Source organism: Oncorhynchus kisutch, unplaced genomic scaffold (genome assembly GCF_002021735.2).
Source record: "Oncorhynchus kisutch isolate 150728-3 unplaced genomic scaffold, Okis_V2 scaffold2457, whole genome shotgun sequence".
Taxonomy (NCBI): Eukaryota; Metazoa; Chordata; class Actinopteri; order Salmoniformes; family Salmonidae; genus Oncorhynchus; species Oncorhynchus kisutch.
In genome coordinates this window covers 4,266-29,718 of record NW_022264402.1, presented here as the reverse complement: position 1 = coordinate 29,718, position 25,453 = coordinate 4,266, and the positions used below count along the sequence as shown (strand labels likewise).

The 25,453-nt window shown below is 41.1% G+C and overlaps 1 protein-coding gene across 1 annotated transcript; it reads right to left on the bottom strand.

The window, feature by feature from the left end:
• Nucleotides 1-4,284: 4,284 nt before the first annotated feature.
• On the bottom strand, nucleotides 4,285-22,286 carry LOC116370092 (adhesion G protein-coupled receptor E2-like). The gene is made up of 5 exons (XM_031819697.1): nucleotides 21,946-22,286; nucleotides 15,305-15,541; nucleotides 13,596-13,724; nucleotides 12,051-12,172; nucleotides 4,285-7,663 (listed from the first exon to the last, which is right to left on the bottom strand). Exons 1-5 carry the CDS (start codon nucleotides 21,974-21,976, stop codon nucleotides 7,658-7,660), a joined length of 525 nt encoding a protein of 174 aa, XP_031675557.1. The 5' UTR covers nucleotides 21,977-22,286; the 3' UTR covers nucleotides 4,285-7,657.
• Between the last annotated feature and the right edge of the window lie 3,167 nt (nucleotides 22,287-25,453).

The following is a 25,453-nucleotide window of genomic DNA, read 5'->3' as shown; positions in this document are numbered from 1 at the left end:
CACTACAGAGCCTGAAATGACTGCTACACTATATATGTCAGCTACTACAGAGCCTGAAATGACTGCAACACTATATATGTCAGCTACTACAGAGCCTGAAATGACTGCAACACTATATATGTCAGCTACTACAGAGCCTGGAAATGACTGCAACACTATATATGTCAGCTACTACAGAGCATGAAATGACTGCTACACTATATATTCAGCTACTACAGAGCCTGAAATGACTGCAACACTATATATGTCAGCTCTACAGAGCCTGGAAATGACTGCTACAACTATATATGTCAGCTACTACAGAGCCTGAAATGACTGCAACACTATATATGTTCAGCTACTACAGAGCCTGAAATGACTGCAACACTATATATGTCAGCTACTACGAGCCTGAAATGACTGCAACACTATATATGTCAGCTACTACAGAGCCTGAAATGACTGCAACACTATATATGTCAGCTACTACAGAGCCTGAAATGACTGCAACACTATATATGTCAGCTACTACAGAGCCTGAAATGACTGCAACCCTATATATGGCAGCTACTACAGAGCCTGAAATGACTGCAACACTATATATGTCAGCTACTACAGAGCCTGAAATGACTGCAACACTTAACAAAGAGCTGCAGTTACTTTCAAATGGGAGGAAAGGAATCATTTAGTCCTAAATATTTCAAACACTAAAAGCATTATATTTGGGACAAATCATTCACTAAAACCTAAACTTCAAATAATCTTCAAATGCATAATGTTGAAATTATGCAAGTGAAGGTGACCAAACTGCATGGAGTAACACCGGATCGTAAACTGTCATGGTCAAAACATATTGATACAACAGCAGCTAAGATGGGGAGAAGTCTGTCCATAATAAAGTGTTGCTCTACCTTCTTAACAACACTGTCAATAAGGTAGGTCCTACAGGCCCTAGTTTCTACCTTCTTAACAACACTGTCAATAAGGTAGGTCCTACAGGCCCTAGTTTCTACCTTCTTAACAACACTGTCAATAAGGTAGGTCCTACAGGCCCTAGTTTCTACCTTCTTAACAACACTGTCAATAAGGTAGGTCCTACAGGCCCTAGTTTCTACCTTCTTAACAACACTATCAACAAGGCAGGTCCTACAGGCCCTAGTTTCTACCTTCTTAACAGCACTATCAACAAGGCAGGTCCTACAGGCCCTAGTTTCTACCTTCTTAACATCACTGTAAACAAGGCAGGTCCTACAGGCCCTAGTTTCTACCTTCTTAACAGCACTATCAACAAGGCAGGTCCTACAGGCCCTAGTTTCTACCTTCTTAACAGCACTATCAACAAGGCAGGTCCTACAGGCCCTAGTTTCTACCTTCTTAACAGCACTATCAACAAGGCAGGTCCTACAGGCCCTAGTTTCTACCTTCTTAACAACACTGTCAACAAGGCAGGTCCTACAGGCCCTAGTTTCTACCTTCTTAACAGCACTATCAACAAGGCAGGTCTTACAGGACCTAGTTTCTACCTTCTTAACAACACTGTCAACAAGGCAGGTTTTACAGGCCCTAATTTTGACGCAGATTGACTACTGTTCAGTCGTGTGGTCAGGTGCCACAAAGAGGGACTTACTGTAGGAAAAGTGCAATTGTCTGAAAACAGGGCAGCACGGCTGGCCTTCTGATGTACACAGAGAGCGAACACTAATAATATGTGCGTCAAACTTTCCTGGCTCTGAGTGAAGGAGAGATGGACTTCCTCATTACTTGTATTTATGAGATGACTGGACATGTTGAAATCCCCAAGCTGTCTGTTTGAACTATTGGCACAAAGCTCAGACAGCCATACATACCCCATAAGACATGCCAGAGGTCTCTTCACAGTCCCCAAATCCAGAACAGCCTATGGGAGGCGCACAGTACTACACACCACACCACAACACACACCACAACACAACACACCACACACCACACCACACACCCCACACCACACACCACAACAACACAACACACACCACACCACACACCACAACAACAAAACACACCACAACACAACAACACAAAAAACACAACACACCACAACACACCATACACCGCAACACAACACAACACATACAAATGAAAACTGTCACATCCTTATCATGTTCATAGTGGATCCAAGTTGTTGCCATGGGTAACCATGTTAACCATCAGATACCAACTAACTAAGATATAAATGAAGACATGAGACAGGGAGGAAGTTGAGGTGGAGATTAAAACACCCAGAAACCCACAGCACACTAGTGCTAAAAATGTTACCATGGTAACCATCCTGGCATTCATCCCAAATGACAACCTATTATACAGTGCACTATGGGCCCTGGTCTAATGTAGTACACTATACAGGGAATAGGGCCCTGGTCTAATGTAGTGCACTATACAGGGAATAGGGTTTCATTTGGGCCTCAACACTACAAAGAGGAAGCTGCCAGTGGAATAACGGTATCTACAGCAACAGAGGAAAGTCCCTACTGTAATATAAGCACCACACTCAGATCAGTTTACATAGTCCCTTACTGATCATCATTATCCAGGCTTACACAGTAACTGAACCTAGACCTGTCCTTATGGGGCGGTTTGCAGTGGCACAACAGTAACCTCTGTTTGAGGAAGTAGCATGGGGATCAGTGAGGGTAGTAACCTCTCTAACAGTCTAGATCAGGGGGGTCACACTCATTTTTCCAAGTGGGCCGCATTTGATCTTCAACCTGGTCCGGAGGACCGCATTTAAAATGTCATATATTTCCTCTGCATCGTTTTCTCTGAGAGATCCATCACTATTTGACTGTCTAAATATAAGACACATGTACCATGTCAGTTTCATTCCAATATTACACTTTATATCACATTAGAGTGTAATATAACAACAACGAATGATAAAGTTTGCTTAATTATGAAATTATAAAAAATATTAAGAAACATTCCACTCGAGGACACTGCTCCCTCCTTTCCTCTGAAGTGTACACTTGTTCACTACTTCAAAACTAAAAGCATTGGATTGGTGGAGGCATTCTAGTGTGAGTTCAGTGAAGGAAAGTGAACACGTGTACACTTCATGAGAGAGGAGGGATTATTGGGACGCACCCCGAGTCTTAGTTCTGCCGCATGCAAGACGATGTGTTAGGGTCATAGTTCAAACTTGTTTAGGGTACGGGGTCACGTTCAAGTCCGACTACAATGCAGTCGTTGCATTACTTCAACCAATGGCTGTGTGCTATGTAGCTGTAGTTGTATTCATTCTGGATCCCCATTAGTTCCTGTCAAGGCAGCAGCTACTCTTCCTCTTTCAGCAAAATGAAGGCAGTTTTAAAAACATTACAATACATTGATAACAGATTTCACAACATATTAAGTGTGTCCCTCAGGCCTCTACTCTTCTACCACTTATCTACAACACAAAATCCATGTGTACATGAGTGTATACTGTGTATGTTATCTTGTGTTTATATGCACTTGTCTATGTTGCTTCACAGTCCCCGCTGTTCCATAAGGTGTATTTCTTGTTTATTCAAACTGTACTGTTGGCGTGAGTTCCTTGATGTGGAATAGAGTTCCATGTAGTCATGGCTCTATGAAGTACTGTGGAATAGAGTTCCATGTAGTCATGGCTCTATGTAGTACTGTGCTCCTCCCACAGTCTGTTCTGGACTTACAGCTCAGTCAGGCATCAGATTACTGCTATATCACGTGATGGGTACAGCTGTGAGTTCAGGCAGACGTCTGGATTGGAATGTGGCCAAAAGATAGGGGTCATGGGGTTAGAGGTCGGGGGTCAGATGTCAGGGCAGGTTCAGGGGTCAAGGCTAGCATGGCCTCAGCCGTCTCATCTGTGCCGGGCGCAGTGTTGTTACTGTTGTTACTAAGCCCTGACAGACAGGTGTATCGACCAGGTGTGTTTGTGCACATGCCCAGAGGGCTGCGCACCGAGGGAACCCACACACACTCATCCTCATCTGTAGTGGACACACACACACACAAGCTTAGCTGAGATCCTCGCATCACACACACACACACACACACACACAAACACACACGGATGCACAAATACACACACACATCCTCATCTGTAGTGGACACACACAAAGCATGCTGATCCCTTGCCACACACACAGCCACACAAACACACACACACGGACACACAAACATGCCGGTCTCACCTATCAATCACACTTGCACAAACCAAACAGGGTATCCATTACAAACATTGCCGTGCTGATGTGACAACATAATATTATCTGCGTTGTCGTGGAAATTACCACCAGGGACTCAAAGTCAAACTTAAATGAATCATTCTTTATTATCAGCAAGCTGGAGAGGTTCCAACAAACTTCATGCATAGTACACATCGGTCAGGAGCTCTGCTGGGACAGTCCCGTTAGTTCTCTTATATACGGCTATCCAAACAATTAATGTAAGCATGATTTACATGATTCATTATTCATCATCAACGTTGGTTCCTGCAAGTGACTGACTGACTGATAACTAACAAGGTTTCTTCTCTCAAATCTGGGACCTTAAAACTGAGATACTCCTTTTGGTTCCCAGAACAATGTTCTGGGCGTACTTTCAATTGGTCTGAGGAGGAGGTCACAGTCACCTGCACGAACCAAGATAGAGTGAGAGGAGATGCTGTGTACAATTCAATGCTACCTCTTCAGACAGCAACATTTTCCCTCACTTTCCCTCCTTGTATTACACTGTGATAACTATTGTTAAAATATTTAAAATTGTTAAAATGGCTTTTAACACGTCGTTTTTCCAAATAGAAGCCTGAAACCAGATAAACTATTTACTGTATGACAAATTATTACCACTGCCAATATTCTTAATAGAAATGTCTAAGACAAATGTCAAATAGAATAACAACACACTGTTAAAACCATTTGATCAAATTGGCTTATACTCCCCTGTAACATTGACGACCTCACTGCAGAGTTACAGGGTCAGGTTTGGTAGAGGGCTAACCCTTAGGGAGAAATCCCGACCATACAGCAGAACCAATCTGCAGAGATTTTTTTTGTTGAAGCAAGACAAAAACAAAACAAACAAAACATCATACAACAAACAAAACAAAAACCACAATTCAAACAACAACCAATAACAAGAACCACAATGCACTTCTTCCCTTTTGACACATGACTCACATCGTGTTTTATGCGTCCAAAACAATAACAACACTGCCGGTTAAGTAAAACATAAACAAATCAGAATAACAAATACAGTCAAATGACATACCTTGATAACTCCATAAGGAAATAATTGTATCCCATAAGGTAATTCAAGATATAATAATATGGACTGGAGACAGGTTTCCCTCATTCAGGGGCAGCACTCTCTCTCTCTCTCTCTCTCTCTCTCTCTCTCTCTCTCTCTCTCTCTCTCTCTCTCTCTCTCTCTCTCTCTCTCTCTCTCTCTCTCTCTCCTCCTCATGGTCTGAATCACACATAGGACTATTGATAAAACATGTGTATGTGACCCATCTGATTTAATTTATGATCTTCTTACTAATTATCAGTGTTTACATCTTACATTTAAATCTCACCCAATGTCTCTAGCCTTTCTAGTGAGGGTGATTAGGCCTCACCAGAAAGGCAGAATAGAGGTCGGAGGTCATTCAACCCTATTAAGTGTTTATTTCCCCATTCTGTCCCAGTACTTCATAATCAATATTAAAAGACGTTTCAAACATTTCAAACATTTTGTGTACAAGGTTTACACTGGGGGTTTCAGTACATTTCTTAACCTCTCTAGGGTAGGGGGCATCATTCAGAATTTTGGATGAAAAGCATGCCCATAATTAAACAGCCTGCTATTCGGGCCCAGAAGATATGATATGCATATAGATGTATATATGTGCATGTAGATTTGGATAGAAAATACTCTAAAGTTTCCAAAACTGTTAAAATCGTGTCTGTGAATAAAACAGAACTGATTTGGCAGGCGAAAACCTGAGAAAAATCCATCCAGGAATTATTTTTGGGGGGGATTTTGTAGTTTTCTATTCAATGCCATTACAGTATCCATCGTTTCAGGCTTGTATTCTTATAAATGAGGGAGTAAGACCAGTCTGAATGAGTGGACCCTACCGTGTCGCAGAGCTTTTTCATGCGCAATCCCGAGAGAGTGCATTTCTTGTTTACCTTTTATATTGACGATGTTATTGTCCGGTTGAAATATTATAGATCATTTAGGCTAAAAACAACCTGAGGATTGAATATAAACATCGTTTGACATGTTTCTATGTACTTTACGGATATCATTTTGATTTTTTTGTCTGCCTGTTTTGACTGCGTTTGAGCCTGTGGTCAAATTTCAAAAAGGCTTTACGGCGAAAGCATACCATGCGATTATCTGAGGACAGCGCCCCATGTAAAAAAACAAACATACAATCATTACCAGCCAAGTCGAGGAGTCAGAAATAGCGATAAAATTAATCACTTACCTTTGATGATCTTCATATGGTTGCACTTACAGACTCCCAGTTACACTTATAATTAATCCTCAGGTTGTTAATTGTATTTATAATCAATAAAAAATTTAACCGGACAATACCGTTTTCAATAGAAAGGAAAAATAACAAAGAGTGCGCCAAATCAGGTCTGCAAACTTCCTCTGTCCTCTGACCAAAATGGCTTTTCACACATCGTTTTTCAAAATAAATGCCTGAAACAATGTCTAAAGACTGTTGACATCTAGTGGAAGCCATAGGAACTGCAATCGGATTCCAAACCCATTGGATTCTCTATTGGTATTGAGTTGAAAAACAGCCACATGAAAACAATTCCACTTCCTAGATGTATTTTTCTCAGGTTTTCGCCTGCCATATCAGTTCTGTTATACTCATAGGCATATTATTTTAACCGTTTTGGAAACTTTAGAGTGTTTTCTATCCAAATCTACTAATTATATGCATATCCTAAATTCTGGGCCTGAGTAACAGGCAATTTACTTTGGGCACGCTTTTCATCCGGAGGTGAAAATACTGCCCCCTACCCAAGAGAGGTTAACAGCAGGGAGATAGGTATCCTAAGGGGCGGCAGTAGCCTAGTGGTTAGAGCATTGGGCCAATAACCGAATGGTTCCTAGATTGAATCTCCGGAGCTGGAAGAAAAATATATATGTTGTTCTGCCTCTGAACAAGGCAGTTAACCCACTGTTCCTAGGGCATCATGGTAAATAAAATGTTGTTTTTAATTAACTGACTTGTCCAGTTAAATAAAGGTTCAATAAAATCAATTAAAAAACAGCCTGATCCAGGTATCTTTATACTGTATATTACTACAGTGTCACTAACTGATAAATGCCTCAGCAAGTCTTTGAAAAGGAAATGTAGTTAGTACAGGGAATGAATATTTAATGGGTTAACAGACATGAAAAACAGGAACAGCGTCTGGACAGGAGAAACAAAACAGCATCAATGCAGACGCGGAAAATTAACTGGAGGGGGTGACAGATATAGGGTAGATAATCAATGCCGTGATGGAGTCCAGGTGAGTCCGATGAAGCGCTGGGGCACGTAACGATGGGGAGAGGTGTGAGTAATGATGAGCCGCCTGGCAACCTCGAGCGTCAGAGAGGGGGAGCAGGAGCAGACGTGACACAATCATTGGTAAACTCATCAGAAAACATGATATTGGACTTTCCATCAGTTCTGGAAGAAAGAAAATTAATCAGTGCTAAAAGTCTTCATCTTAATCTAATAATTAGTGCTAAAAGTCTTCATCTTAATCTAATAATTAGTGCTAAAAGTCTTCATCTAAATCTAATAATTAGTGCTAAAAGTCTTCATCTAAATCTAATAATTAGTGCTAAAAGTCTTCATCTTAATCGAGTTTATTGCATCTTGGGCAAGAAGTCTTGATGAAACCATGTGTAAACAGAATCATACTTCAGACACTTCAGATGATACAGTGTCCCATTAAACAGAATCATACTTCAGACACTTCAGATGATACAGTGTCCCATTAAACAGAATCATACTTCAGACACTTCAGATGATACAGTGTCCCATTAAGTAGAATAGGCACCTTCTAAAGTAAACAATCCCAGCTCCTTTCTTGTAATCTAATCATTTTGAACCTGTTGCATTGACATGCAGAACCAGTCCACAGATTGGACAAATCAAATCAAATCAAATCAAATTTATTTATATAGCCCTTCGTACATCAGCTGATATCTCAAAGTGCTGTACAGAAACCCAGCCTAAAACCCCAAATAGCAAGCAATGCAGGTGTAGACACACCTACTCATTCAAGGGTTTTTCTTTATTTTACTATTTTCAACATTATAAAATAACAGTGAAGACATCAAAACTATGAATATAACACATATGGAATCATGTAGTAACTAAAAAAGTTTTAAACAAACCAAAATATAATCTATGTTTTAGATTCTTCAAAGTAGCCCCCCGTTGCCTTCATGACAGCTTTGCACACTCTTGGCATTCTCTAAACCAGCTTCACCTCGAATGCTTTTCCAAAAGTCTTGAAGGAGTTCCCACATATGCTGAGCATATGTTGGCTGCTTTTCGTTCACTATGCAGTCCAACTCATCCCAAACCATGTATATTGGGTTTGAGGTCGGGTGATTGTGGAGGCCAGGTCATCGGATGCAGCACTCTGTCACTTTCCTTCTTGGTAAAACAGCCCTTACACAGCCTGGAGGTGTGTTGGGTCATTGTCCTGTTGAAAAACAAATGATAGTCCCACTAAGTGCAAACCAGATTGGATGGCGTATCGCTGCAGAATGCTGTGGTAGCCATGCTGGTTAAGTGTGCCTTGAATTCTAAATAAAACACAGACCGTGTCACCAGCAAAGCACCCCCACACCATTACACCTCCTCCTCCATGCTTCACGGTGGGAACCACACATGCGGAGATCATCAGTTCACCTACTCTGTGTCTCACAACGACACGGCGGTTGGAACCAAAAAACTCACATTTGGACTCATCAGACCAAAGGGCAAATTTTCATCGGTTTAATGACTATTTCTTGTGTTTCTTGGTGCAAGCAAATCTCTTCTTATTATTGGAGTCATTTAGTAGTGGTTTCTTTGCAGTAATTTGACCATGAAGGCCTGATTCATGCAGTCTCCTCTGAACAGTTGATGTTGAGATGAGTCTGTTATTTGAACTCTGTGAAGCATTTAATTGGGCTGCAATCGCTGAGGCTGGTAACTATAATACTGATCCTCTGCAGCAGAGGTGACTCTGGGTCTTCCTTTCCTGTGGCGGTCCTCATGAGAGACAGTTTCATCATAGTGCTTGATGTTTGTTGTGACTGCACTTGATGAAACTTTTAAAGTTCTTGAAATGTTCCACATTGACTGACATTCATGGCTAAAAGTAAGTTCTTGAAATGTTCCACATTGACTGACCTTCATGGCTTAAAGTAAGTTCTTGAAATGTTCCACATTGACTGACCTTCACGGCTTAAAGTAATGATGGACTGACGTTTCTCTTTGTTTATTTGAGCTGTTCTTGCCATAATGTGGACTTGGTCTTTTACCAAATAAGGCTATATTCTGTATACCACCCCTGCCTCTTCAAATGAACTTTTAACAAAGCAAACCTGTTAATTGAAATGCATTCCAGGTGACTACCTCATGAAGCTGTTTGAGATAATGCCAAGAGTGTGCAAAGCTGTCATCAACGCAAGGGCGGCTACTTAAATTTATTTTACACTTTTTTGGTTACTACATGATTCCATATGTGTTATTTGATAGTAGAAAATAGTTCAAATAAAGAAAACCCTTGAATGAGTAGGCGTGTCCTAACTTTTGACTTGTACTGTCTACTCTTTCTGTCCCAAATGTCCCTTACAGCCTGTTTGAGTTCAGTGAGTTCTGTTCATTTTCACTGGCAGCTTATCTATTTGTCCACAGGAAGCTTATCTTTAACCCAAACAACAGATGACAGCCTCTAATATGATGAGTCTCAATTCCTCTTTTCCTCGTATGACCTTGTATTCAAAAACACTTCAAAATACTAAGACACCACATTATTAAAGTGCTCTCTGAAAGCCACTAACAACATATTACATTAACAAATCTCTAGTACCACATTATACTCTACATACATTGTTACATCATCACATCTCTAGTAAACCATTATACTCTACATACATTGTTACATCATCACATCTCTAGTAAACCATCATACTCTACATACATTGTTACATCATCACATCTCTAGTAAACCATTATACTCTACATACATATTTACATCATCACATCTCTAGTACCACATTATACTCTACATACATTGTTACATCATCACATCTCTAGTAAACCATTATACTCCACATACATTGTTACATCATCACATCTCTAGTAACACATTATACTCTACCTACATTGTTACATCATCACATCTCTAGTAAACCATTATACTCTACATACATTGTTACATCATCACATCTCTAGTAAACCATTATACTCTACATACATTGTTACATCATCACATCTCTAGTAAACCATTATACTCTACATACATTGTTACATCATCACATCTCTAGTACCTGAGTATAATATTCATACAGTATATTTGGTAATAGTACTCTCTCTTTTCATATCTTCACATCATGCAGAATCCCTATATAATGTTAAAAACTCAGCTCACAGATTTGGTTGGGGTATTAATTCAGACACACACCTCTTTCAAACCAGTGGACAGAACTGGTTGAGTTATTCATTCAAACACACACCTCTTTCAAACCAGTGTACAGAACTGGTTGGGGTATTCATTCAGACACACACCTCTTTCAAACCAGTGGACAGAACTGGTTGGGGTATTCATTCATACACACACCTCTTTCAAACCAGTGGACAGAACTGGTTGGGGTATTCATTCATACACACACCTCTTTCAAACCAGTGGACAGAACTGGTTGGGGTATTCATTCAGATACACACCTCTTTCAAACCAGTGGACAGAACTGGTTGGGGTATTCATTCAGATACACACCTCTTTCAAACCAGTGGACAGAACTGGTTGGGGTATTCATTCATACACACACCTCTTTCAAATCGGTGGACAGAACTGGTTGGGGTATTCATTCATACACACACCTCTTTCAAACCAGTGGACAGTACTGGTTGGTGTATTCATTCAGATACACACCTCTTTCAAACCAGTGGACAGAACTGGTTGGGGTATTCATTCAGACACACACCTCTTTCAAACCAGTGGCTGGAACTGGTTGGGGTATTCATTCAGACACACACCTCTTTCAAACCAGTGGACAGAAGTGGTTGGGGTATTCATTCATACACACACCTCTTTCAAACCAGTGGACAGAACTGGTTGAGTTATTCATTCATACACACACCTATTTCAAACCAATATTAATACCCCTGAAAGCTCTCATTCACTCAGTACAAATAATATCTCTTATTATCCCAAATTCAATACTTCAGCTTACCAATTATTTTCCAAATATCGATGTGTTAATATCCACATTTCAATCTCTTAATATCCAAATGTCAATCATCTTAACCTGTCATTTCAACACTCATATCCACATTCCCTTTGTACTATTCCCCAACACACCCAGGAATCCCCTCGGGTTACTCCTTATGCATCTTCAACCATTCTCTTGTCGTTACCTTCTTCTGCGGTTCCTCTACAGTCTCTATAGTCTCTTTAGTATCTATAGTCCCTCAGTATCGATAGTCTCAATAGTCTATAGAAACATAAATGCTTTAGTCTCAGTGGATTCCTTAGTAGCTATTGTCCCTATAGTCTCTTTAGTATCTATAGTCCCTCAGTATCGATAGTCTCAATAGTCTATAGAAACATAAATGCTTTAGTCTCAGTGGTTGCCTTAGTAGCTATTGTCCCTATAGTCTCTTTAGTATCTATTGTCACTAAGGCATCTTCAGTCCCTTTGAATCCATATTCTCAATAGTCTATATAAACATAAATGCTATAGTCTTTATGGACTCTATTAACTCTGCCCATACATACATATGTACAGTATGTAGTGATGTCTCAAGCTAAAGCAGTCAATCAATCAATCAATCAATCAACAGAACTCACCATCAAAGTGTGATTAGAGAATCTGAACCCAGGTTGGCACTGGCAGTGGTAGCTCCCGAAGGTGTTGAGGCAACTGGTGTTGCTGCCACAAACCTGAGGTGTCTCCTGGCACTCATCGAGGTCTGAAGAGAGAAGGAAACATGTTGATAGGGCAGTGACTCCATAACTTCTCCTCCAGTGACTCCCTAACCTCTCCTCCAGTGACACCCTAACCTCTCCTCCAGTGACACCCTAACCTCTCCTCCAGTGATTCCCCAACCTCTCATCCAGTGACTCCCTAACCTCTCATTCAGTGATTCCTTAACCTCTCCTTCCAGTGACTCCCTAACCTCTCCTCCAGTGATTCCCTAACCTCTCTTCCAGTGATTCCCTAATCTCTCTTCAAGTGATTACCTAACCTCTCCTCCAGTGATTCCCTAACCTCTCCCCCAGTGATTCCCTAACCTCTCCCCCAGTGATTCCCTAACCTCTCCTCCAGTGATTCCCTAACCTCTCCTCCAGTGATTCCCTAACCTCTCCTCCAGTGATTCCCTAACCTCTCCTCCAGTGATTCCCTAACCTCTCACCCAGTGATTCCCTAACCTCTCCCCCAGTGATTCCCTAACCTTTCCCCCAGTGATTCCCTAACCTCTCCTTATCCTCTCCACGTATTTGATGTAACTAATGTAGCTGATTTAACAAATGAAAGGCTTGATGATCAGGTGACCATTAGAATCAGCTGTGCTAGTTGTGGAATACTTCAAAGAAGAGGACTTTCTGTTTTTCTAGAGGAGAAGTTGGGGAATCACCGCTCTACAAATATGGCACAGAACAGAGAAGATAATGCAAAGTAACGTTTTGTTTCCTTGACATGTAGGATTCACACATACAGACAAGCACACAAACACGCACAGACAATCTAAACTGAGACCTGAGCCTCTCACTCGGCTGTTGCTGTTTCCTCTACATGAATATGTAAATACACATAATCACATTGACACAACTTACATAGAATAATATCATGGTTTTTGTACAGTAGCTGATAACGTGGCATTCATAGCTGTTGCTGTCGCTACACTCATTGATGTCTACAAGAGGACCAGAGATAAATACAGAGATAATGAGAGAAAGAAAGAGAGAGACAGAGACAAAGAGAGAGGGTAAGAGAGAGAGAATGGGGAGAGGGGGAGAGGGAGATAGGAAGAGAGATATAGGGAGAGAGGGGGGAGAGAGAGAGAGAGAGAGAGAGAGGGTAAGAGAGAGAGAATGGGGAGAGGGGGAGAGGGAGATAGGAAGAGAGATATAGGGAGAGAGGAGGGAGAGAGAGAGAGAGAGGGTAAGACTGAGAGAATGGGGAGAGGGGAGAGGGAGATAGGAAGAGAGATATAGGGAGAGAGGGGGGAGAGAGAGAGAGAGAGAAGGGGTGTAGGAAAGAGGGTTTCACTCTGTTTTGTCCTTGATCATACACAAAATATACACAGTATGTAGTGATGTTTCCAGCTGAAGCAGTCAATCATTCATTCAAGAGAAGACAAACATACAATGATGCCCTCATGTTGGACTAACCTTCACAGTGCCCAGCATAAGCAGAGAATTTGAAACCAGGTTTGCATTGGCAGTTGAAGCTCCCGATGGTGTTGAGGCAAATGGTGTTGCTGGTACAAAGCTGTACTTTCCCCTGACACTCATCGAGGTCTGTAGAGAGATGGAAACATGGTGATAGCGCAGTGAATCCATAACCTGTCCTCCAGTGATTACAAAATCTCTCCTCCAGTGATAACCTCTCCTCCAGTGAATCCTTAACCTCTCCTCCAGTGATAACCTCTCCTCCAGTGAATCCCTAACCTCTCCTCCAGTGACTCCCTAACCTCTCCTCCAGTGAATCCCTAGCCTCTCCTCCAGTGATTCCCTAACCTCTCCTCCAGTGATTCCCTAATCTCTCCTCCAGTGATTCCCTAACCTCTCCTCCAGTGGTTCCATAATCTCTCCTCCAGTGATTCCATAATCTCTCCTCCAGTGAATCCCTAACCTCTCCTCCAGTGATTCCCTAACCTCTCCTCCAGTGATTCCCTAACCTCTCCTCCAGTGATTCAATAACCTCTCCTCCAGTGATTCCATAATCTCTCCTCCAGTGAATCTGTCCTCCAGTGATTCCATAATCTCTCCTCCAGTGAATCCCTTTTTTGATTTATTTTATTTATTTCACCTTGATTTAACCAGGTAGTCTAGTTGAGAACACCTTTATTTAACCAGGTAGGCTAGTTGAGAACACCTTTATTTAAGCAGGTAGGCTAGTTGAGAACACCTTTATTTAACCAGGTAGTCTAGTTGAGAACACCTTTATTTAACCAGGTAGGCTAGTTGAGAACAAGTTCTCATTTGCAACTGCGACCTGGCCAAGATAAAGCATAGCAGTGTGAGCAGACAACACAGAGTTACACATGGAGTAAACAATTTACAAGTCAATAACACAGTAGAAAACAAAGGGGGAGTCTATATACAATGTGTGCAAAAGGCATGAGGAGGTAGGCGAATAATAACAATTTTGCAGATTAACACTGGAGTGATAAATGATCAGATGGTCATGTACAGGTAGAGATATTGGTGTGCAAAAGAGCAGAAAAGTAAATAAATAAAAACAGTATGGGGATGAGGTAGGTGAAAATGGGTGGGCTATTTACCAATAGACTATGTACAGCTGCAGCGATCGGTTAGCTGCTCAGATAGCTGATGTTTGAAGTTGGTGAGGGAGATAAAAGTCTCCAACTTCAGCGATTTTTGCAATTCGTTCCAGTCACAGGCAGCAGAGTACTGGAACGAAAGGCGGCCAAATGAGGTGTTTGCTTTAGGGATGATCAGTGAGATATACCTGCTGGAGCGCGTGCTACGGATGGGTGTTGCCATTGCGACCAGTGAGCTGAGATAAGGCGGAGCTTTACCTCCCTAACCTCTCCTCCAGTGATTCCATAATCCCTCCTCCAGTGAATCCCTAACCTCTCCTCCAGTGATTCCATAATCTCTCCTCCAGGACCTCAAGACAGTGTGTATTCCAGAACTGACACAGCTAATTTAACACAATTTATATAGAATAATATCATTATTCCCTGACCCCCCCCCCCCCCCCCCCCCCCCCCCCCCCCCGCACACCCACACACAGTTGATGATCATTAACATGGTCTACAAACTCTCAGTACTGCACAGATAAGACCAAGTAATGGTTTGTTACCTTGACATGTAATATTCACGTACACACACACACACACTATAATCCTCACCCTTACACTCCCCAGTGAGAGCAGTAAACTGGACAGTCGTTGTGGATCTGAACCCAGGTAGACACTGACAGTAGAAGCTCCCCTGTGTGTTGTAACATGCGGCATTACTTCCACAGGGTGGGTTACTGTCCCACTCTTTACACTCATCCATATCACCACATTGTTGACTCCCTTTGGCTGTGTAGCCCCAGGGACAATATCTGGCCTCTAGGTTCCCCAGCAGACTGAAATTAAGACCTGTGAGGAGACACAGGGAGACAGAGAGAGACAGAGAGAGACAGAGAGACAGAGAGAGACAGAGAGACAGAGAGACAGAGAGACAGAGAGACAGAGAGACAGAGAGAGACAGAGAGACAGAGAGAGACAGAGAGACAGAGAGAGACAGAGAGACAGAGAGACAGAGAGACAGAGAGAGACAGAGAGACAGAGAGACAGAGAGACAGAGAGAGAGAGAGACAGAGAGACAGAGAGACAGAGAGACAGAGAGACAGAGAGAGACAGAGAGAGACAGAGAGACAGAGAGACAGAGAGACAGAGAGAGACAGAGAGACAGAGAGACAGAGAGAGACAGAGAGACAGAGAGAGACAGAGAGACAGAGAGAGACACAGAGAGACAGAGAGACAGAGAGACAGAGAGACAGAGAGACAGAGAGAGACAGAGAGAGACAGAGAGAGACAGAGAGACAGAGAGACAGAGAGACAGAGAGAGACAGAGAGACAGAGAGACAGAGAGACACAGAGAGACAGAGAGACAGAGAGACAGAGAGACAGAGAGACAGAGAGACAGAGAGAGACAGAGAGACAGAGAGACAGAGAGACAGAGAGAGACAGAGAGACAGAGAGACAGAGAGAGACAGAGAGACAGAGAGACAGAGAGACAGAGAGAGACAGAGAGACAGAGAGACAGAGAGAGTTATTATTTGTTCATCCCAAATGGCACTCTGTTCCAGAGAACACAGAGTGAGTCCTTTTAACATGTATAGGTATCACTATCACTGAACACAGTGAGTCCATGTAACATGTATAGATATCACTATCACTGAACACAGTGAGTCCATGTAACATGTATAGGTATCACTATCACTGAACACAGTGAGTCCATGTAACATGTATAGATATCACTATCACTGAACACAGTGAGTCCATGTAACATGTATAGATATCACTATCACAGAACACATAACGAGTCCATGTAACATGTATAAGTATCACTATCACTGAACACAGTGAGTCCATGTAACATGTATAGATATCACTATCACTGAACACAATGAGTCCATGTAACATGTATAGATATCACTATCACTGAACACATAACGAATCCTTCACAGAGTGAGTCCTTCCAAATTGTTATGTGACTTGTTGAGCACATTCTGTCTGTCTGTCTGTCTGTCTGTCTGTCTGTCTGTCTGTCTGTCTGTCTGTCTGTCTGTCTGTCTGTCTGTCTGTCTGTCTGTCTGTCTGTCTGTCTGTCTGTCTGTCTGTCTGTCTGTCTGTCTGTCTGTCTGTCTGTCTGTCTGTCTGTCTGTCTGTCTGTCTGTCTGTCTGTCTGTCTGTCTGTCTGTCTGTCTGTCTGAAATATGTGTCTCTAATATGGTCATACATTGGGCAGGAGGTTAGGAAGTGCAGCTCAGTTTCCACCTAATTTTGTGGGCAGTGTGCACATAGCCTGTCTTCTTTTGAGAGCCAGGTCTGCTTTTGGCGGTCTTTCTCAATAGCAAGGCTATGCTCACTCAGTCAAGGCAAAGAAGTAGAGAAATCTGTCCTCGTATCAGACCTGGGTTCAAATACTATTTAAAATATTTCAGATCCTTTCATTTCTAGCCTGTCTGAAGTGCTGTATGGGCAGGGTTTGTACTGTAGACACTATTCTATTGGTTCAATTACGCAAGGCAAACTCAATAAAGCCCAGATGAACTGTTTGCAATATATATCGAGTAGTATTTGAACCCAGCTCTGACTCATTCAGGGACTCTCCAAATAGCCAACTAGCGTCAGTCTTGTTACTGTGTTGCTTCCTGGAAACAGTGATATTCTGACAGTAATAAATAACAGAACATATCCTGAACATAGTACTACATCCATAACATCCATAACACAACTACCTGAACATGGAACTACATCCATAACATCCATAACATAACTACCTGAACATAGAACTACATCCATAACATAACAACCTGAACATAGAACTACATCCATAACATCTATAACATAACTACCTGAACATAGTACTACATCCATAACATCTATAACATAACTACCTGAACAAAGTACTACATCCATAACATCCATAACACAACTACCTGAACATAGAACTACATCTATAACATCTATAACACAACTACCTGAACAAAGTACTACATCCATAACATCCATAACACAACTACCTGAACATAGAACTACATCCATAACATCTATAACACAACTACCTGAACAAAGTACTACATCCATAACATCCATAACATAACTACCTGAACATAGTACTACATCTATAACATCCATAACACAACTACCTGAACATAGAACTACATCCATAACATCCATAACATAACTACCTGAACATAGAACTACATCCATAACATCCATAACATAACTACCTGAACGTACCTTAAATACAGTATAGTGACACATACAATAACATATACTAACTTATAGCATAACATAACATAGTAGCTAACATATATTAAGATGTTATCTTATCTTAACATATAACATAAAACTACATACCAAAGCCTAGTATAACATAACACAAGCTGACGTCTGAGAACTGCCAAACTGTCTATACACACTAAACCTGTCTATACACACTTAAACTGTCTATACACACTAAAACTGTCTACACACACTCAAACTGTCTACACACACTAAACCTGTCTATAAACACTAAAACTGTCTATACACACTTAAACTGTCTATATACACTAAAACTGTCTATACACACTTAAACTGTCTATACACACTAAAACTGTCTATATACACTAAAACTGTCTATACACACTTAAACTGTCTATACACACTAAAACTGTCTACACACACTAAAACTGTCTACACACACTAAACCTGTCTACACACACTCAAACTGTCTATACACACTAAAACTGTCTATACACACTAAACCTGTCTATAAACACTAAAACTGTCTATACACACTAAACCTGTCTATAAACACTAAAACTGTCTATACACACTAAACCTGTCTATACACACTAAAACTGTCTATACACACTAAAACTGTCTACACACACTAAACCTGTCTATAAACACTAAAACTGTCTATACACACTAAACCTGTCTATAAACACTAAAACTGTCTATACACACTAAAACTGTCTATACACACTAAAACTGTCTACACACACTAAACCTGTCTATAAACACTAAACCTGTCTATACACACTAAACCTGTCTATAAACACTAAAACTGTCTATACACACTAAACCTGTCTATAAACACTAAACCTGTCTATAAACACTTAAACTGTCTATACACACTAAACCTGTCTATACACACTAAAACTGTCTATACACACTAAAACTGTCTATACACACTAAACCTGTCTATAAACACTAAACCTGTCTATAAACACTTAAACTGTCTATACACACTAAAACTGTCTATACACACTAAAACTGTCTATATACACTAAACCTGTCTATACACACTAAAACTGTCTACACACACTAAAACTGTCTACACACACTAAAACTGTCTATAAACACTAAAACTGTCTACACACACTAAAACTGTCTACACACACTAAAACTGTCTATAAACACTAAAACTGTCTACACACACTAAAACTGTCTACACACACTAAAACTGTCTATAAACACTAAAACTGTCTACACACACTAAAACTGTCTACACACACTAAAACTGTCTATAAACACTAAAACTGTCTATATACACTAAAACTGTCTACACACACTAAAACTGTCTATAAACACTAAAACTGTCTATATACACTAAAACTGTCTATATACACTAAAACTGTCTATATACACTAAACCTGTCTATACACACTAAAACTGTCTACACACACTAAAACTGTCTACACACACTAAAACTGTCTATAAACACTAAAACTGTCTACACACACTAAAACTGTCTACACACACTAAAACTGTCTATAAACACTAAAACTGTCTACACACACTAAAACTGTCTACACACACTAAAACTGTCTATAAACACTAAAACTGTCTACACACACTAAAACTGTCTACACACACTAAAACTGTCTATAAACACTAAAACTGTCTATATACACTAAAACTGTCTACACACACTAAAACTGTCTATAAACACTAAAACTGTCTATATACACTAAAACTGTCTATAAACACTAAAACTGTCTACACACACTAAAACTGTCTACACACACTAAAACTGTCTATAAACACTAAAACTGTCTACACACACTAAAACTGTCTACACACACTAAAACTGTCTATAAACACTAAAACTGTCTATATACACTAAAACTGTCTACACACACTAAAACTGTCTATATACACTAAAACTGTCTACACACACTAAAACTGTCTACACACACTAAAACTGTCTATAAACACTAAAACTGTCTACACACACTAAAACTGTCTATAAACACTAAAACTGTCTACACACACTAAAACTGTCTACACACACTAAAACTGTCTATAAACACTAAAACTGTCTATATACACTAAAACTGTCTACACACACTAAAACTGTCTATATACACTAAAACTGTCTATATACACTAAAACTGTCTATAAACACTAAAACTGTCTACACACACTAAAACTGTCTATACACACTAAAACTGTCTATATACACTAAAACTGTCTATATACACTAAAACTGTCTATACACACTAAAACTGTCTATACACACTAAAACTGTCTATATACACTAAAACTATTAAAGCCTTATTCTACAGTCGATTAAATAAAATGAAAATCTCATCAATCTACCCACAATACCCCATTATGACAAAGCACAAAACAGGTTTCTAGAATGTTATAGCATTTATTTACATCAACAACAAAATATATCACATTATCATAAGTATTCAGACCCTTTACTCAGTAATGTGTTGAAGCACCTTTGGCAGTGATTACAGCCTTGAGTCTTCTTGGATATGACACTACAAGCTTAGCACACCTGTATTAGGGGAGTTTCTGCTTTGCTGCACAGCTGTTTTCAGTTCTCTCCAGAGATGTTCGATCGAGTTTAAGTCCAGGCTCTGGCTGGGTCACTCAAGGACATTCAGAGACTTGTCCCAAGGCCACTCTTGCATTGTCTTGGCTGTGTGCTTAATGTTGTTGTCCTGTTGGAAGGTGAACCTTCGCCCCAGTCTGAGATTCTATGCACTCTGGAGCAGGTTTTCATCAAGGATCTATCTGTACTTTGCTCCATTCATCTTATTCTTGATCCTGACTAGTCTCCCAGTCCCTGCCACTGAACAACATCCCCACAGCATGATGCTGCCACCACCATGCTTCACCTTAGGGATGGTGCCAGTTTTCCTCCAGACGTGATGCTTGGCATTCAGGCCAAAGAGTCCAAGCTTGGTTTCACCAGACCAGAGAATCTTGTTCCTCAATATCTGAGAGTCTTAAGGTGCATTTTGGCAAACTCCAATGGGCTGTCATGTGCCTTTTGCTCAGGAGTGGCTTCCATCTGGCCACTCTACCATGAAGTCCCGATTGGTGGAGCGCTGCAGAGATATTTGTCCTTCTGGAAGATTCTCCCATCTCCACAGAGGAACTCTGTCAGAGTGACCATCGGGTTCATGGTCACCTCCCTGACCAAGGCCCTTTTTCCACTATTGCTCAGTCACCTCAAGGATGATCAATGGAAACAGGATGCATCGGAGCTCAATTTTGAGTCTCATAGCAAAGGGTCTGAATACTTATTTAAATAAGGTATTTATGTGTTTCACTTTTAAAACATTTGCAAAAAAAAAAACGTTTATTTTTTATTTTTAGCCTTGTCGTTATGGGGTATTGTGTGTAGATTGACAAGGGGGAACAAATTATTCATTCCATTTTATAGTTAGGCTGTAACAAAACAAATGATGGAAAAAGTCAAGGGGTCTGAATACTTTCTGAATGCACTACAGTATACACACTAAAATACACACTACACAATATACACACTACAGTATTAACACTGTCTAAACACACTAAAACTGTCAAGAAACTACCATGGCCTGCATACTCACCAGGCATGTCACTCATTGAGCATGTTTGGGATGCTCTGGATCGTGTTTTTTCAGTATATAATTGTAGATAGTCTTGTAGTTTATACATGTCTTAGATAGGGTTGTAACATTCATTCTATATCCATGGTTGGTAAATGGTTGGTTCATGGTTGGTAAATGGTTGGAATATTCATTAGCCATTCAACTATAACTGACAATGATTTATGAAATACCACCTTTCTATTTATTTGTCACACACACACACACACGCAAACACACACACACACACACACACACACACACACACACACACACACACACACACACACACACACACACACACACACACACACACACACACACACACACACACACACACACACACACACACACACACACACACACACAAGATAGTCAAGTTCCAAAGATATACAAGGTTATACTCACCCAGAACAAGTAGAAGAGTTCTGGACCCCATCTCAGAGACAGACTGGTATTATGACAACTAGTAGGATCCTAATAAAACTAGTCCCACAAGAAGAATAAGTCTGAGATTAAATCTGTTTTACTGTTGAGTTCAGATTGAAGAATACCCAAGTTTAACAAGGTTTTTATTCTGTTTGATCAGTGGTGATAACATGAACAGAAGAAAAATAAATAAAATATTCCCTCTCTTTTGGTGAGATAACACTCAGTGTGAGCCACACGGAGATAGAAAACAACTATTTTGCTCTCCTCTCCTCTACCTCTTTCTGTTAGAGAACGCCTCTTCTCTCTCATGTTCACACTCTTCCCCCTTCTCTCTGTTTCACCCTTATCTCTCTCTCTCTCTCTCCTTGATCTCTTTTTCTCTCTCCTCTTCTTCTCTCCTTCCCCATCTCTCTGTTTTTCACCTTATCTCTCTCTCTCTCTCTCTCTCTCTCTCTCTCTCTCTCTATCCTTCCTCTCTCTCTCTCTCGCTCTCTCTCTCTCTCTCTCTCTCTCTCATCTCTCTCTCTCTCTATCCTTTCTCTCTCTCTATCCTCCCCTCCCCCTCTCTCTCTCTCTCTCTCTTCTCTCTCTCTCTCTCTCTCTTCTCTCTCTCTCTCTCTCTCTTCTCTCTCTCATATGTGTTGCCTCAGGCTACTAGGTGGTGTGCCTAGGCTACTAGGTGTGTTGCCTCAGGCCTACTAGGATGGTTGCCTCAGGCCTACTACGTGTGTTGGCCTCAGGCCTACTAGGTGTTTGCCTCAGGCCTACTAGGGTGTTGCCTCAGGCCTACTAGTGCTGTTGCCCTTCAGGCCCTACTAGGTGTGTTGTCTCAGGCCTACTAGGGTGTGTTGCCTCAGGCTACTAGGTGTGTTCCTCAGGGCCTACTAGGGTGTGTGCCTCGGCCTTACTACTTAGTAAACTTTTAGACCAATCAGCCTGTTACCAACCCTTAGTAAACTTGTTTGACCAGATACAATGCACTCTGGTACCGTAGCAGAGAGAACAGTCTACAACTGGGTGGCTGGAGTCTTGACAACTTTTAGGGCCTTCCTCTGACACACCTGGTATAGAGGTCCTGGATGGCAGGAAGCCTGGTAACAGTGATTGTACTGGGCCTTCCTTGAACCGCCTTGTATAGAGGTCCTGGATGGCAGGAAGCCTGGTAACAGTGATGTACTGGGCCTTCCTCTGACACGCCTGGTATAGAGGTCCCTGGATGGCAGGAAGCCTGTAACAGTGATGTACTGGGCCTTCCTCTGACACCGCCTGGTATAGAGGTCCTGGACGGCAGGAAGCCTGGTAACAGTGATGTACTGGGCCTTCCTCTGACACCGCCTGGTATAGAGGTCCGGATGGCAGGAAGCCTGGTAACAGTGATGTACTGGGCCTTCCTCTGACACCGCCTGGTATAGAGGTCCTGGATGGCAGGAAGCCTGGTAACAGTGATGTACTGGGCCGTACGCACTACACTTGTCACGTTCTGATCATAGTTCTTTTGTGTTCCTGTCTTAGTGTTTTCTGCACCAGTTAGGACTGTTTCGGTTTTGCAACGTTTATTGTTTTGTATTATGTTCATGTTGAGTTTTGAACTATAGAAAGCCGTTACAACACTCTGTAGTGCCTTGTGGTCGGAGGCCGAGCAGTTGACATACTTTTGAGTGAAGCCAGTGTGTCTATGCATGAGGATGACACAACACTATATATGTCAGCTACTACAGAGCCTGAAATGACTGCAACACTATATATGTCAGCTACTACAGAGCCTGAAATGACTGCAACACTATATATGGCAGCTACTACAGAGCCTGAAATGACTGCAACACTATATATGTCAGCTACTACAGAGCCTGAAATGACTGCAACACTATATATGTCAGCTACTACAGAGCCTGAAATGACTGCAACACTATATATGTCAGCTACTACAGAGCCTGAAATGACTGCAACACTATATATGTCAGCTACTACAGAGCCTGAAATGACTGCAACACTATATATGTCAGCTACTACAGAGCCTGAAATGACTGCAACACTATATATGTCAGCTACTACAGAGCCTGAAATGACTGCAACACTATATATGTCAGCTACTACAGAGCCTGAAATGACTGCAACACTATATATGTCAGCTACTACAGAGCCTGAAATGACTGCAACACTATATATGTCAGCTACTACAGAGCCTGAAATGACTGCAACACTATATATGTCAGCTACTACAGAGCCTGAAATGACTGCAACACTATATATGTCAGCTACTACAGAGCCTGAAATGACTGCAACACTATATATGTCAGCTACTACAGAGCCTGAAATGACTGCAACACTATATATGTCAGCTACTACAGAGCCTGAAATGACTGCAACACTATATATGTCAGCTACTACAGAGCCTGAAATGACTGCAACACTATATATGTCAGCTACTACAGAGCCTGAAATGACTGCAACACTATATATGTCAGCTACTACAGAGCCTGAAATGACTGCAACACTATATATGTCAGCTACTACAGAGCCTGAAATGACTGCTACACTATATATGTCAGCTACTACAGAGCCTGAAATGACTGCAACACTATATATGTCAGCTACTACAGAGCCTGAAATGACTGCAACACTATATATGTCAGCTACTACAGAGCCTGAAATGACTGCAACACTATATATGTCAGCTACTACAGAGCCTGAAATGACTGCAACACTATATATGTCAGCTACTACAGAGCCTGAAATGACTGCTACACTATATATGTCAGCTACTACAGAGCCTGAAATGACTGCAACACTATATATGTCAGCTACTACAGAGCCTGAAATGACTGCAACACTATATATGTCAGCTACTACAGAGCCTGAAATGACTGCAACACTATATATGTCAGCTACTACAGAGCCTGAAATGACTGCAACACTATATATGTCAGCTACTACAGAGCCTGAAATGACTGCAACACTATATATGTCAGCTACTACAGAGCCTGAAATGACTGCAACACTATATATGTCAGCTACTACAGAGCCTGAAATGACTGCAACACTATATATGTCAGCTACTACAGAGCCTGAAATGACTGCTGCAACACTATATATGTCAGCTACTACAGAGCCTGAAATGACTGCAACACTATATATGTCAGCTACTACAGAGCCTGAAATGACTGCAACACTATATATGTCAGCTACTACAGAGCCTGAAATGACTGCAACACTATATATGTCAGCTACTACAGAGCCTGAAATGACTGCAACACTATATATGTCAGCTACTACAGAGCCTGAAATGACTGCAACACTATATATGTCAGCTACTACAGAGCCTGAAATGACTGCAACACTATATATGTCAGCTACTACAGAGCCTGAAATGACTGCAACACTATATATGTCAGCTACTACAGAGCCTGAAATGACTGCAACACTATATATGTCAGCTACTACAGAGCCTGAAATGACTGCAACACTATATATGTCAGCTACTACA

What these genes read in the sequence shown, in the direction of transcription:
- LOC116370092 (XM_031819697.1), bottom strand. Translation starts at nt 21,976, where the DNA reads ATGGGGTCCAGAACTCTTCTACTTGTTCTGG. An exon ending in AACTCTTCTACTTGTTCTGG is followed by an intron (nt 15,542 to 21,945) that starts GTGAGTATAACC and finishes GTCTCCTCACAG; the next exon opens with GTCTTAATTTCAGTCTGCTG. An exon ending in TCTCACTGGGGAGTGTAAGG is followed by an intron (nt 13,725 to 15,304) that starts GTGAGGATTATA and finishes ATCTCTCTACAG; the next exon opens with ACCTCGATGAGTGTCAGGGG.